Below are 15,620 nucleotides of genomic sequence, written 5' to 3'. Positions count from 1 at the left end.
GGCTGCAGTGTTTCTGTAATGAACATGGGCCTCAGTGCTTCCAGCTCCTCCCCAAGGCACGATGGTGATGGTGATGGAAGCGTGAGGGGATATTCACATGTCTCATAGCTGGGGCAAGAGAGGAGGGAGGGTTTTGCTACCTAATTTCCCCTTTCTTCCAGGGATCAGTTGTGGGCATTTTGCAGAATGGTATTCCTCAGTCTGTTAAGTACAGGTGCTCATTACTGCCTAAAGTCTCGCTCTCTGATTCAGTCATGGAATAGATCCAAGTATCTATTTTAAGGTAGCTCTCACTACCGAAATTCTAGTTGCTGCCTGTTTGTAAACTCAGGAACTAAATGGATTTGCCTTGTGATAGCCCTCTTTGTTTGAACTTTGTAATCCAGACTGCAGGAGCGGACCATCTCAGCCGGCAAGTCTCTACTCTGCCCATTAGCTTTCTGTTGTATTGACAGAAGACCCAAGAGCCTGGGGCACATGGCGGACAGCAAGCAGGGATGAGGGAAGAGACCATGAGCTAACGCAGACAGACAGCAGATGATCGAAGCTATTGCTTATTTCAGTCTAGCAGGCCTGAGAGAGAGAGAGTTCTGTACAGGGAAAAAAGATATATAACTTTTTACTATGGTGAATTCAAGGAAATTGTGTAACTTTGGATATTTAAGTTTTATTATTCCTTTTAGTTATCCTGTTGATGTTCAAGTTCTTTATTATAGGGCAATCCTACATGTGGAATTTTTGCCATGTCAAGAGACTGAATTTATATTCCCATTAACTCACAATGAGAAGTTTTAGGACCTTAGATTTGAAATTGAAGAAACAAGGTTTTGCATCTTCCAAGAGAAGAAGCTTGCCTTACTGTTGTGGGTTTGTTATTTTTATTTTTATTTATTTATTTATTTTAGTATTATTTTTATTTTATATTGAAGTATAGTTGGTTAACAGTGTGTTGGTTTCCAGTTAGATTCAGCTGTACATATATAGATGTATCTTTTCTTTTTGCTCTTTGTTTTCTTGTCTTATTTCTTGCACCATTAACAGTGAGCTGCAGAGGGTCAGTGAAAGGGATTGCAGTGAGACTCTTGAGTAGGACAAAAGAAACTGATATTTGTCATTGAAGAGCACAGTGGCTACTGTCCCCACAGAATGGACTGAACGTGACTGGCAACACCATGTTGATGATGGAGTGCTGTTTTCTTAACATCAGGGAGACATTAGGTCTAAACTCTGTAACCTGTGACACCTGGCCATACAGTATCATGAGTAAAGTTGATGCTCTACATTTTTAAAAGAAAGGGTTATAAACACCATGTGAAACAGAATTTTGCTTTGTTGTAACAGACTTTCTTAGCCTATGGTTTGAACTGCCTTTATGCTCAGATTTTACAGTTTCATCAAAATAGCCTCTTGAACTTCTCAATTTAAAAAGTTCAATTTATTCAAAATATCTAATAGATTTTCACTAATAGAACAAAACCTTTACTATGAAAACCTTTTCTGCTGCATATGTTTTTGGTCACTTAAAACTAAAGTTGCAGAAGATTTTAATTTTTAGTTTAAAGGATAGGGTGTGCCTATCCTCACTGAGTTAGGTACATAGAGAAGAGAACACTGAATTTAAACTGGTATCCAAGTCTTTGAAATACTAATGTATATTTTTCTAAGATGACCAATAGATTTTTATTTGTACATTGAATTTTAAAGCAGTGTATGTAAAATATTTAATAATTTAATAGTTACCTGGCTGAGTCTTATTACTAAACTGTTGCTTTCCAGAGTGGTTATACTATGCTAGGTTGAACACGTACCATTTAAATTCATTTTCATCTGCTTGGCTATTTTATAGTTAATTTATATATTTATCTTTTCCCCCTTTTACAGTTCTGCTGTTTGATTAGTAGAAAGTGATTGTGAATTCGTAAGATCAGGGAATCAGCAAAGAAAAGAAATATTTAGATAATAATTTTAAAAATCTATAAAATTCAGTTTTTCTTTTCAAGCAGTTTTTGCCCTAAGAACGTTCAAATTCATTTAAGCATAGGAAACTTGGTACCATATTACTCTTTTTGGGGAGAAGTACAATAGGCCAAAATCAGTCTTTATGCTTTCTAAATATATTCACCATATCCATTTAACAGGTTTAAAAAATAACAGCTTTAAATAAGGTATTACCATGAAGCATGGTGGTAGAAGCAGTGGGATGTAGCTTCTTTTGTGAAATGAATAATTAAATCCTTCCTCTGTAATGTCATAATTGTCTGCAGAGTCCTTCAGTCTCTCCTAATACGAGTTTCACTTCTGACGGCTCCCCATCTCCGAGAGGAGGAATTAAACGGAAAGCGGACGACAGTGACAGTGAACCTGAGCCAGAGGATAACGTCAGGTGAGGCCATTTTTTGGTAGCACTTTGTTAGCAAATTGCTGAAATAGAGGTGGTCTAATTAATGCTATTTAGCTCAGAGAAGCAGTGCTTTCAGTTGCTTGCCTGTGATCTTTTTATCCAGCAGTAATTAATGTGGAGGGTTAGGATAGTCAGTAAATTCCAGTGAGATGTGTAAGCTATAGCTGTTAAACCTAAGTATCTAGATTAGTATGCGTGCAGGTTCTCATCCTCCAAGCCACTTTCCCTCTGAGACCAGGCGCTAGATAGGCTAGGCATGAGGTGTTTAGCTCTGACTATGTGATCTGAATGTGACTGTGTGGGGATTAAATTTTCAAGCTGCTTAACCCAGAAAGTTCAGTAACACTTGGATACTTGATATAGTTTGCTTTAATCTTCTCAGTTGAAAAGTTTCTTCCTCAGGATGAAATATGCAGAAATCGTTTGGTTAAGAAATATGTATATTTTTAAAAACCACAAATTTGTATATGCACAGTTCTATTTCATGACAAAGGAGTTTCCCTTTAACTGTACACTTAACATTTATGATGGGAAACTTTGATTCTTTCATTTGTCCAGATCAGAGATTAATAACCTCTTTTATAATTAAATCTAAGCTTGAATCCTAGACTCCCAAGTACAAAAGGCCAACAGTCTCAATAAATGTAACTCATTAATAATTTAGCAAAATAATAGGTAGTCCAAAGTTAAGTGAACAATAGTGGTCCAAAAGCATGCACAAAAGCAGCTCATGCTTCTTATATAGGTTATGGATGGTGCGTTTGTGTTTATGATTAGAAACCTCACAAATGTCGTGTGGTTCTGCATTTTCCAAACAACCTTTGATGTCAGGTACTGCAGTCTGTGATGACGTGTCATCGTACTTTTACCTTACCTGAGTTTTTGTCCTCTGCTTCTATGACAATGGATTTTCCTCTTTGAGTGTTTTTTGTTTTACTAAGAAGTCATCATGATCTGGCTAGTTTAATAGTAAACTAATTAATGCTAGCTTAATAGTAAACTTGATTTATTTAGTGTTTTATTGTTTAATTTTGGTGCTGGGAATAATCATGATGGAAATGCTTCTATCAAGAAATGCTTGGGATTCTTAGCATTTATTTTCTTACTGTCTTTTGTATAATGGTGATCTACATCATGAATAGAGATATTTCTCCAGATTGGTGTTCTGTGAATCCTTTGTGTAGCTATGAAACCTTTCATAGCTAGAATGGCATATAGTGAAGAACCAGTTACCCCAGGTCGCATCTTGCTGCACAAAATAAATTGAGATCAGGCCCAGCTGCTCACAGACACAGCTCACAGCTCTGACGACTGATGCTCAGACGCTGAGTGTGGTTCCTGAGGAAGGAGCTGGCAGCTGGCAGGGCATCCCACTCCTGGGGTGCACCCTGAAAACAAATGTGCTAAACAAGATTCCTACTTTTGCCTTTTTAAAAAAAAATGAAATTGTCTCTTCACTTCTTTCACTTAGGGAAAACAGGCATTGATGGAGGTCTTTTGCACAAGCCAAGTAGTGTAAAGTGAACTTTGCAAAGGGTTTACCTGTATTCTGAAACATGACTGCAATTACTTTGTAAGGTCTGGCACGTGGTAGAAAGTGGCCTTACTATAGAGGCATCTTGAGATCTGTCCTGATGAAAAGAAAATTATTTTGGCTTCTTTGTGTTCTATCAAGAAAATGTTTTAATCTCTCAGAGAATGAGAAATCAGTACTTTGTGGTTCTTCTCATTGTATGTTTAGTAATTAATGATAACTTAGTGAATTGATTGGCCTGCTTCTAAGTTTTACCAGAACATGCAAATATACATATGTACGTGTGCATGCATGTCCTTCCCTTTAACTCTTAACTTTAAGATGCCCAAGCATGCAGAGTATAGATTAGCTATACCAAGTTTCTGCCTGGCTTTTACTCTTTTATAAATTGTGTTTTACCTTTAAAAGAATTACCCATAGCAAATCTTTTTTTTCCAAAGTAGTTTAATTGACTTGTTTCGTACAGTTTAGATATATCCTAATAAACTGAGGAACTTGAACTATATAAAAATATATTCAGTATTTGAATCTTAAAATGTAGTTTTAGAATTACTTCACGGTCCAAAAGCATATAAAATAGTATAAAATTTCAAGCAAACAAGTGTTATGTATCTGTGCTTAGTCACTCAGTCATGTCTAACTCTCTGTGACCCCACGGATTGTAGCCCACCAGCTCCTCTGTCCACAGGGATTCTCCAGGCAAGAATACTGGAGTGGGTAGCCTATCTCTTCTCCAGGGGAATGTCCTGATCCAGGAATCAAACCAGGGTCTCCTGCATTGCAGGTGGATTCTTTACCAGCTGAGCTACCCAGGAAGCCCTGTTACGTATCTACTTTAGCATAAGTGATGATCCTTTTTTAAAATGTAGTTTTAGAATGATCTTACTGGAATCAGTGTTTTGAATTTTTGATGTTTAAATATCTTTAAGTTGGTAATAAATCCTGTGAAAGTGGAGGTTTTAGAAAATAGTTAAATGAACTGTGTTTGCTAGCGTTACTGTTGAACTCATTTACATTTCACCTGGACATTAGATGTAAGTTGATTGGGGTGATAAATAGGTGTACACTTACCATATTAAATCAGGATAAACTGATCTTGCCTGGTTTTTTAGGTTATGGGAAGCTGGTTGGAAACAGCGATACTACAAGAACAAATTTGATGTTGATGCAGCAGATGAGAAATTCAGACGTAAAGTTGTTCAGTCTTACGTTGAAGGACTCTGCTGGGTTCTACGATATTATTACCAGGTACAAAGGATATTTTCCTCTAAATTTCTAGCTGTTAATTTTAGAAAGATAATTTTTGTAATAATGTGTATTATTGAGCCTAATATTTGTTTATAAAGCTCATTAATGTATACACAGAGCTCATTTTTGTTGTTAAAGAATTTCAACATAAAGGAGTGTTGTTGAGTATGCTTTGTCTTGCAAATGACTACAGTTTAGTGTTTTTTTTAATTGGAATAAAAAAACAACTGAATAACTAATAGGTAGTCACTAAATGAATTGGAAGAAAAAAAATAACTGAGCAACTATTAGATAGTCACTAAATTACAGAACAAAAGAGAAAGCCTGGAAAATACTAGTAAGAATTGGAAAGGAATTTGAATGATACCATTTCTTCCATGTAAAGTAATGATGTTATTGAAGTTTGACTTAAAGCCTTTGGTAATTGGGATGTCAGATTGGTGAGAGGTTAGGTAGACATGGGGGTTGTAACTCATAGTTAGTATCTGGTTTTGTGTTTGTAGAATGAAGCAAGTTCAGTTTGTTGTAATCTGAAATTAGTAAGTAGAAAGTAATTTAATGTGTTAAGTATTAACTATAGAATTTTTTAATATAGTGTTTTACTTCTACAAAGATTAATTCCCCAGGCACATTGTCAAAATACATATCATTGAATATTTTTATAAGAAAAAGAAAGTTCTCACTGAAAATCTAGGGAATTCTCAAATGAAGCTTTTGCTGGTTTTGCTGTCAATCATGGTGATGTCCCTTCTCCATCTGTAGGCTCAGTGTCAGCTACACTTTTGTTCTTCATTTTAACTGGAAGCTCTAGAGTTGTAAAGAAATGCCACCAAACGCATTTGAAGGACAAAAATTTCACCAAATTGTGTTTGTCAATATAAAATTTGGTATTAAGTACTGATTTTAAAGGTGTTTTGCAGTATTTTTTTAAATAAAGGGGCCATTGATATGAAGTGAAAGGTTCAAATTGAATCAAAATAACTTTTAGAACTCATGGAAAAATTAATACATGGACTATCTACTAGAAATCATATGTTTTATAAATAGAATATTATAGATTAATAGCCTAATATTTTTTGGTTTTCTGTGTATATCATTAACATAGATTTGTGGCTTTGCTGTTTTGAATGATTCCAGGGCTGTGCGTCCTGGAAGTGGTATTACCCATTCCATTATGCACCATTCGCTTCAGACTTTGAAGGGATTGCAGACATGCCTTCTGATTTTGAGAAGGGTACCAAACCGGTAAGCTGAGCTATTTAGAGCCATAAAATTTATAGAATTTTGGCATAGATCAAAATTGTGTGTCATATGTTAAAGTTTTTTGTTTGTTTTGTTTTTAATAGTTTAAACCACTGGAACAACTTATGGGGGTTTTTCCAGCTGCTAGTGGTAACTTTCTACCTCCATCATGGCGGAAGCTCATGAGTGATCCAGTGAGTCTCTCCCTACCCGCCCCTGCCAAGTCTTAGACACGTTTATTATTTTGCAAAATAACAGGTGCATTCTATTTCTTCAACCTGCTAATAACTAAGTAAACTTCTTAATATTAAATAGTAAATTTAAGAATTTTTCTTGATTGGTGTTAGTGGTGGTTTGTTTTTTTTCTTATGATATAGAAACTTTGCTGTCTGGCTTGAGAGAGTAAATCTTTGGAGTTGTTCACAAAATTAGCCAAATTTAAATTATTCTATATTATCAACATGTTACTGTATTAATGTTAAATTCAATATGATGTATCCGATATATTCTGAGATATATTTGCCATGAGTCTTGGTGTTTTGAGTGTGTACCTGGGTTTTTGTCATACACTTTACTAACATGAGTCACAGTTGCATTTGCATTTCATAGTTAAAAGACTGAAGTACAGAAACAGTGCAAATATTTGAGTTCTTCTGTATTTTTTCACAACTTTATTATTATTTTTTTCTGCTTTTCTTGGCTATCAGTACCCTATTTAGTAAATAAAATGCATTTGTATTTTGAAGAAATTCTTAAAACAGTTATTTTGTTCTCCGCCTACCTGTAAGCCCTTATTTTTGTTTGTTCCGGGCCTTTGTGGTGGCTGCCAGACCTAAGACTGGCACAGCTGGAATCCCCTCCTAGCTTATCTTGTATGTGAGGAGGAGTGAGGCACAGCTGGGAAACAGGGTTCTCTGTGAATTCTTCACTCTACACTGGATCCACAGATATCCACTCTAAAATTCTTCTGTGTTAATATCTTTTATTTTTATCTTTTAAAATTGTTGATTTTTTTCTCCCTGGACCTGCAATTTAAAGAATACTATTTTAAAAGGAAAGCTTGTTTTCTTATCATGCATGATAGTGTGATCAAAAGTTTTATATCAAATTTTTCATAACAGAAATGTGTGACTTCATTTTGTGAATCTGTATTTGTCTCCCTGCTATAGGATTCTAGTATAATTGACTTCTACCCTGAAGATTTTGCTATTGATTTGAATGGGAAGAGGTATGCATGGCAAGGTAAAATTTAGACAGTATTCCTTTTTGTTAAAATAATTTTCTCTTTCTGATAAAACTGTGTACTAACATGACTTTTTCCAGAAAAACATCTGCTGCTTCTTCATTGACTACGCTAAAAGCCTTTGACTGTGTGGATCACAACAAACTGTGGAAAATTTTTCAGGGGATGGGAATACCAGTCCACCTTACCTGCCTCTTGAGAAATCCTTATGCAGGTCAGGAAGCAACAGTTACAGCCAGATGGAACAACAGTTAGTTCGAAACTGAGAAAGGAGTACATCAAGTCTTTATATTGTCACCTTGCTTATTTAACTTACGTGCAGTGTACATCATGCAAAATCCTGGGCTGGATGAAGCACAAGCTGGAATCAAGATTCCTGGGAGAAATACCAATAACCTCATATACGCAGATGACACCACCCTTATGGCAGAAAGCGAAGAGGAGTTAAAGAGCCTCTTTAGTGAAGGAGGAGAGTGAAAAGTGAAATAGTGAAAAGAGAGTGAAAGTAAAAGGGGAGAGTGAAAAGGCTGGCTTAAAATTCAACATTCAGAAAATGAAGATCATAGCATCTGGTCCCATCACTTCATGGCAAATAGATGGGGAAACAATGGAAACAATGAGAGACTTTATTGTCTTGTGCTCCAGTGCTGAGCTACACCATCACTGTAGATGGTGACTCCATGAAATTAAAAGACAGTTGCTCCTTGGAAGAAAAGCTATGACAAACCTAGACAGCATATTAAAAAGCAGAGACGTTACTTTGCCAACAAAGGTTTTTGCCAACAAAGGTCTTTGCCAACAAAAGTCAAAGCTATGGTTTTTCTACTAGTCACGAATGGATGTGAGAGTTGGACCATAAAGAAAGCTGAGCACTGAAGAATTGATGCTTTTGAACTGTGGTACTGGAGAATACTCTTGAGAATCCCTTGGACTGCATGAAAATCAAACCAGTCGATACTGAAGGAAATCAGTCCTGAATATTCATTGGAAGGACTGATGCTGAAGGCCACCTGATGCGAAGAACTGACTCATTGGGAAAGACCCTGATGCTGGGAAAGATTGAAGGCAGGAGGAGAAGGGGACAACAAGGGATGAGATGCTTGGATGGCATCATCTACTCAGTGGACATGAGTTTGAGCAAGCTTGGAAGTGGGTGATGAACCAGGAAGCCTGGCGTGCTGCAGTCCATGGGGTCACAAAGAGTCAGACACAACTGAGTGACTGAACTGAACTGGACATGACTTATGGAATGAAAGAATTTTCTATGTTTTGCCATCCAAACTGGGATTAGCCATGATTAATGTAATTTTAATAGTCACATTATGATAAATAGTAAATCAGGTTGAGACAGATTAATCATTTTATCTTTCATCTCCTTTGAATTAACTAATGGAGCCTGGGACTTGGCTCCTGTTAGTCATTGATGCCTTATGAAGTTGCTTGGTGATGTATTAATAGAAACACAAGGGTATCCATGTGGAGATTTACTTACACTCTTTTGAAAAATATATTAGACATTTAGTTTAAATGTTTAACATTGATCATCACTTAAAGTTTATTATTTATCTATATATTATTTTCTCATTTCTTCTGTTCACGGACTTTGTAGAAGTAAGGGCAGTAAAAATTAGTATTAAATTTAAGGTGATAATTTAGCATTCAAAAAATGTGTAATAACAGTAGAACACAAGAAAGTCTCAAACACAGTAAGCCAGCTGTTGTTTCCCATCAAAATCCCTTTCAACAAGTCATTTTAACCTCTCCTTCCACTATTATTGTTCTAAAATGATAAGTGTGTTTAGTACTACCATTTTTCACACCTTTTCCTTGATTATTCTCTGTGGTGCAGAAGATCAATAAAATAACTCAGAATTGTGGAACAAAGGGGAATAAGTAATAATTTACCAATTGAAATAATTATTTTATGAGATTTTAGAGTTGACTTACGCAGTAACTGGAATTTCGTATTAACTTGAAACAGAATGGTAGTGCGAAATGCAGCCCATTGCTTGGGGCTATGCAAGTGTAGTGCTCTGTGGGCATATTGTGTTACACATATGAATTGGGATTTAGGTTGCTTTTGAAGATGCTTTGTGGAGGAGTAACAGGGAGAGGAGACAGGAGAATAGGAAGTAGTAAATAAAAATATGAGTGTATTTATGTGAGTGTGTGTTAAATGAGTAAGTAAATACATACACATGCAGACAACCTGCTACTACTGTAGTATAAATTACCCAGAGGAAAGGTCAGGCAGTGTGCATTAGTTACAGCTTCTCCACATCCTTACTGATAGTAGCTTTCTGTTCCCTTTGATAGTAGCCATCTGGATGGGTGTGAAACGGTGTCTCATTGTGGTTTTTATTTTCATTTTCCTAGTGATTAGTGTTATTGATCATTGTTTTCATGTGCTCATTAGCTATTCCTGTATCTTTTTTGGAAAATTGTCTGTTCAAGTCCTTGGCCCATTTTTGACTTGGGTTTTTGGTACTGTATGGTGGATGTCTTTTGTATGTTCCAGTCTCTAATCTTTTATCAAATACATGATTTGCATATATTTTCTCCCATTCTGTGTGTTTTCTTTTTCCCTCTGTTGATAGTGTCCTCTGATGCACAGAAATTCTTAATTTTGGTGAAGTTCAGTTTTAGTTGGAGTGTTTTGTTGTTCCTGCCTTTACTTTTGGTGTCTTAAGAAATCACTGCCTGGCCCCGTGTCATTGAAGTTTCCTCTGTATGTTTTCTTCTAAAAGCTTGATAATTCTGGCTCTTTACATTTAGGACATTTGAGCCATTTTGAGTTAATTTTTGTACATGGTGTAATGTAAGGGTCCACCTTCTTTCTTTTGCACGTGGATATCCATTTTCCCAGTGCTGGTTGCTGACAAGACTGCTTTTTCCCCACTCAGTGGCCTTGTGGGGGTTTATTCCTGGGCCGTCTGTTCTATTGGTCAGTAAGTCTGTCTGATGCCAGTACCGTATACTGTTTTAATTACTGTACCTTTGCAGTAAGTTTTGAAATCAGAAGATTGGAGTCCTCTAACTTATTTTTCTTTGTCAAGATTGTTTTGAGTCCCTTGAGAGTCCAAATGAATTTTAGGGTGGGTTTGCATGCATGCATGCTCAGTCATGTCCGACTCTTTGGGACCCCCCCTGGACTGTAGCCCGCCAGGCTCCCTCTGTCCATGGGATTCTCCTGGCAAGAACACTGGAGTAGGTTGCCTTCCTTCTCCAGGAGATCTTCCCAACCCAGGGATCGAACCCATTTCTGCATCAGCAGGCAGATTCTTTACCACTGCATCACCCGGGCAGTCCCAGCATGGGTTTAACTCAGACCTTTAATATTTTTATATCTTATATAAATATTTTCACTTAGTAGACTCTGTACCAAGAATATACCTTTCTTGAGGTAAAACTTACTACTATTAGGAGGTATAGTTTTTTTCTCCATACATGTGTTTAAAACTTACGGAAGGTAATGATAATACTTAGTTAAGTTCTTGCCTAAATTGAGTACATCTAGCATATTCAAAAGCAGAGGCATTACTTCGTCTAGTCAAGTCTATGGTTTTTCCTGTGGTCATGTATGGATGTGAGAGTTGGACTGTGAAGAAGGCTGAGCGCCGAAGAGTTGATGCTTTTGGACTGTGGTGTTGGAGAAGACTCTTGAGAGTCCCTTGGACTGCAAGGAAATCCAACCAGTCCATTCTGAAGATCAGCCCTGGGATTTCTTTGGAAGGAATGATGCTGAAGCTGAAACTCCAGTACTTTGGCCACCTCATGTGAAGAGTTGACTCACTGGAAAAGACTCTGATGCTGGGAGGGATTGGGGGCAGGAGGAGAAGGGGACGACAGAGGATGAGATGGCTGGATGGCATCACTGACTCGATGGACGTGAGTCTGGGTGAACTCCGGGAGTTGGTGATGGACAGGGAGGCCTGGCGTGCTGCGATTCGTGGGGTTGCAAAGAGTCGGACACGACTGAGCGACTGAACTGAACTGAAAATGATAGAAGATAAAACTTATCTGGGTATATTTCCAACATTTATTGACCATACAAATACTATATGTAATAATATAACAGATATTTCAAGTGTGTTTTTTATATGAACAGAGAATATAAGTTATTTGATCAGAGTCACACAGTGTCAGAAGACCAGAACCTGGAAAGTGTGACCACTGTTTTTACCTAAATACTACCACCATTTGGACTGCCTCTGGGCTATTGAGACGATTAAACGAGCCATTGGATATAAGTGCTCAGGAAAAAGTCACCACTGCTGTCGTTTTTACTATCATTTCATTCTCAAGCACCACCATCTTCATACCTGGGTGCAAAGTGTTCTTTTTTCCACTGGCCTGTAGGGCTTGTTTGTTACTTATTAACCATATTGCTGTCATCAGCACTGCAAATTGCTTACTATTTGCTTCTGGAGTTGATATTGTGGGAAAGTCTCTCATAATTTGTTTAGATCCTGAATCTAGTAGGTGGAAAATGAAAGCCAGGTAGTGTTTTAGCTTTTCATGGTAATTTGTGTGTGTAGACTAACTAAACTCAAACAACTCGCGAGGTTTTCTTCCATCGAAGTGTTTATCAGCTGTTTTGCCCTATGAAATTCACACTAGAACTTAGTTTCTTTTTAACTTAAAAAAAAAAAAATATGTATTCTCCTTAGTAGGTAGTACAATTGAACACATTTCTTAACTTTGAAAATACGGCAGCTAAATCATTAATGACAACTTTGGAAACTTTCCACTTCTAATCATTTTAAAGGGAACAGTCATAAATGCAGCAGTTTTGAATGGCAGTTTCAAAACTGTTTAGCTTCATTTAGCATTTCTCTTTGCTATTTAAGTTTTTTATTTGGCAAAGATACTATTTATACTATAGGCAGCATAACTTTAGTTTAGTTTTAGTTCAGTCACTCAGTCGTGTCCGACTTTCTTCAACCCCATGAATCGCAGCACGCCAGGCCTCCCTGTCCATCACCATCTCCCAGAGTTCACTCAAACTCACGTCCATAGCTTACTATGCTTCAGAAGCTTCATATGTTTTTCTAGTAATGGATCCTGCATTTACTGGTGTGCTTCTTTGAAGATGATGCACACAGGTCTAGCTAAAACAATGACCTTAATTTTTAACACTCCAGAGGACAATTTTCAGCCTGAAAATTAACATCTCTTCTACCATCCCCAAGTTATTTAAGCAAACAAATCTCTAAAATTTTTGTGTAAGTTAATTATTAGGTTTTAAAATGTGATAGAACTTCTAAATACTTTTGTTGAATTATCTTGTTTTATAAAAGAATCCAACGTTCTAGAATGATGAATGGATAAACCCAAGCCCTTTGGGGAATTGACTAACTTGCCCAAGGCCATCTCATAAGGAAGATGAGAACAGGCTGCTATCTTAAGTGTTATTTTAACTTAAAATTTTTATTATCACAGAGTTAAGATCAAAGATGGTTTTCCATATGAGTTGTTTTAAGAATGGAAAATTGGAAGTTTTTTCCTTCTGCATTTGAATTTTGGCTATATATAGTTCAATTCCAGGATGTTTTTATGTTTGTGGAAATACTCTACTAGAAATGTCCACTTGGATCAGTTGCTATTTAGGTGACTCTCACACTTGGGCGCTTGGTGTGCTTTTGTGTCCCCAGGTGTGGCTCTGCTGCCATTTGTGGACGAGCGGAGACTGCGTGCTGCCCTGGAAGAGGTGTACCCAGACCTCACCCCTGAAGAGAGTAAGGCCGTGCCCACCGGGCAGCACAGTCTGTGACACAGGCTTCACGTTTGCTTATAGAATTAATTAAACCTTTTTTTTTCATTTGTCAAAGTTTTCATAAAGGAGGCATAAATCATTGATTTTACTTCTTTGTAACAAAAATTAGTTTCTTAAAATTAATACTATCTGTACATTGAGTAGTAATTTAATAGTAAATTAAATTGAAAGTTTTTAAGTTATAAGTGTTTGATTTCCTCCATCTCCCTTCTTCCCTTCATCTTCCCCCACCTCCCAGATTATAATTTTGCTTGAAGGTTAAGATGAGTTGTAGGCATTTACTCTCAGATTGTTAACTTGAAATGTTATTTTTCACAAGTGGGATTTTTGTCATTATACTGATAGTTAAAATATTAGGAAATTGCAAGGTTGGGTTCAACTGGAAAATTTAATGTAAGTGTACCAAACCTATAGAAATAATTTATCAGCCATCCTTAGGATAATTTTTGTTCTTAGATGATACAATTTGTATTTTCTTGGGGAATGTTCATATCTTATAAGAAATTGAGTTCTACATAAATAAAATCTTGCAATTCTATATGCAGGTATCTTTTAGTGACTTTTCCTAATAGTCATTGATTTTTAAAGTTTTTTTGAGATTAAATTTTTTTTTGATAATAATTGATTTTTGAAACCTTATCTTCAAAGTTTTGTTTCTTCTGCAGAAGCACATCACCTAAATTTAGGCCTCTTCTTGTTATTTTCTCACAAACTCTATAATTAAGTTTTTAAAAAAGCATTCATTTATTTATTTGGCTTCGTAGGGTCTTGGTTGCATTATGTGGGATCTTTTGCTGTAGCGCTTGGGCCCTCTAGCTGTGGCGCTCAGGCTTAGTTCCCCTGCGGCCTCTGGGGATGCTGGTTCCCTGACCAGGGATCGAACCCGCACCCTGCACTGGCAACAACTGGATTCTTAACCACTGGTCCACCAGGGAAGTCCCTATAATAAAGCTTTAAAAATTTAGATGCATCTTCTAATTTTGGTCTCATAATAAAAACTGGTCTTGCGGATATAACTTTGATCTTGTCCTGCATTCCCCCCAGCCAGAAGAAACAGTCTTGGAGGCGACGTCTTATTTGTTGGGAAACATCACCCACTGCATGACTTCATTTTAGAGCTGTACAAGACAGGTTCCACAGAGGTATGGTTTCTTTTCCATCATGATGCGTTGCTTGACAGTACATTCATTTGATTATTTAATCAGGAATGCATTTTTACAATTTTGGCCAAATATAAACCTAATTTACCATTCGGAGCATTTTTAAGTGTGTAATTTTGCGGCATTAAGACCATTTACAAAGTTGTGAATCTTCCTGATCAGAAACTCTGTACCTGCCAGACAGCATTAAACACTCCTCTGCATCCTTCCCTGCCCCCAGCCTCTCACAACCTCTGCTACATGCTGATTTTATGGAATCGCCTAATTTTAACACCTCCCCTAGGTCACATCATACAGTATTTGTCCTCCCACTTCGTTTAGCAGAATTTTCAAGGTTTAGCCATCTTACGTCAGTGTTTCTTTCTTTTATGGCTGGATAATACTTCATTTGTGTATACACTACATTTCATTAGTCCACTCATCTGTTGATGGGAACTTGAGTGGGTTCTACCTTTGGGGTGTTAAGGATGGTAGGCCTGTAAACCACTGGTGAACAAACATGTTTGAGTTCCTGCTTCCCATTCTTTTACCTGTATAATCAGGACTGGGTTGTTTTTTTTCCCCACAGTCAGTGGATGTACCACCTGAACTGTGTCATGGGATCCAAGGGAAGTTTTCTTTGGATGAGGAAGCTGTTCTTCCAAATCAGTAAGCATCGTTGTATATAATTGAGGGGGTGGGAGGATGTTTAGTTAGCATTTCTACTTTGTTGCCTAAATGTTTCATTTTCTAGAAATAATAAGAAAGTAGTGAGAAAACAAAACAACATAAAACCCTTGGACTCTTGGGGTCAGAGCCCAGCTCTTGAGGCGATCCACAAGGTCAAAATTACTTTCATAATCTTATTAAAGTGTCAGGATGTTGTGTACCTTGTTGTGTACCTGTCTCTCAACTGTTTGGTGTTCCTTATTTATGAAATACCTGTTGTATTTTTCTATTCAGTTATCTGTTCCCCCACTGCCCCCTTTTTGGTTTATAGAATATAAAGAATTCTTATACCAGAATTCTTTACAAAT

General features: G+C 36.9%; 1 protein-coding gene across 5 annotated transcripts in view; it reads left to right on the top strand.

Annotated features, from left to right (window-relative positions):
• Positions 1 to 15,620, top strand: part of XRN2 (5'-3' exoribonuclease 2) — a 62,703-nt gene that overhangs the window by 24,644 nt on the left and 22,439 nt on the right. For all 5 annotated transcript variants that reach the window (XM_027559579.1, XM_027559582.1, XM_027559584.1 and 2 more), the window contains 8 exons: positions 2,265 to 2,383; positions 5,048 to 5,183; positions 6,321 to 6,428; positions 6,530 to 6,619; positions 7,595 to 7,667; positions 13,323 to 13,406; positions 14,489 to 14,586; positions 15,173 to 15,252. In XM_027559579.1, coding sequence (XP_027415380.1) covers positions 2,265 to 2,383; positions 5,048 to 5,183; positions 6,321 to 6,428; positions 6,530 to 6,619; positions 7,595 to 7,667; positions 13,323 to 13,406; positions 14,489 to 14,586; positions 15,173 to 15,252 — 788 coding nt within the window. The remainder of the gene's footprint in view (positions 1 to 2,264; positions 2,384 to 5,047; positions 5,184 to 6,320; positions 6,429 to 6,529; positions 6,620 to 7,594; positions 7,668 to 13,322; positions 13,407 to 14,488; positions 14,587 to 15,172; positions 15,253 to 15,620) is intronic.

This window comes from Bos indicus x Bos taurus, chromosome 13, assembly GCF_003369695.1.
Source record: "Bos indicus x Bos taurus breed Angus x Brahman F1 hybrid chromosome 13, Bos_hybrid_MaternalHap_v2.0, whole genome shotgun sequence".
NCBI lineage: Eukaryota > Metazoa > Chordata > Mammalia > Artiodactyla > Bovidae > Bos > Bos indicus x Bos taurus.
The sequence above is the reverse complement of the archived record's forward strand: the minus strand, read 5'-3'. Positions and strand labels throughout refer to the sequence as shown.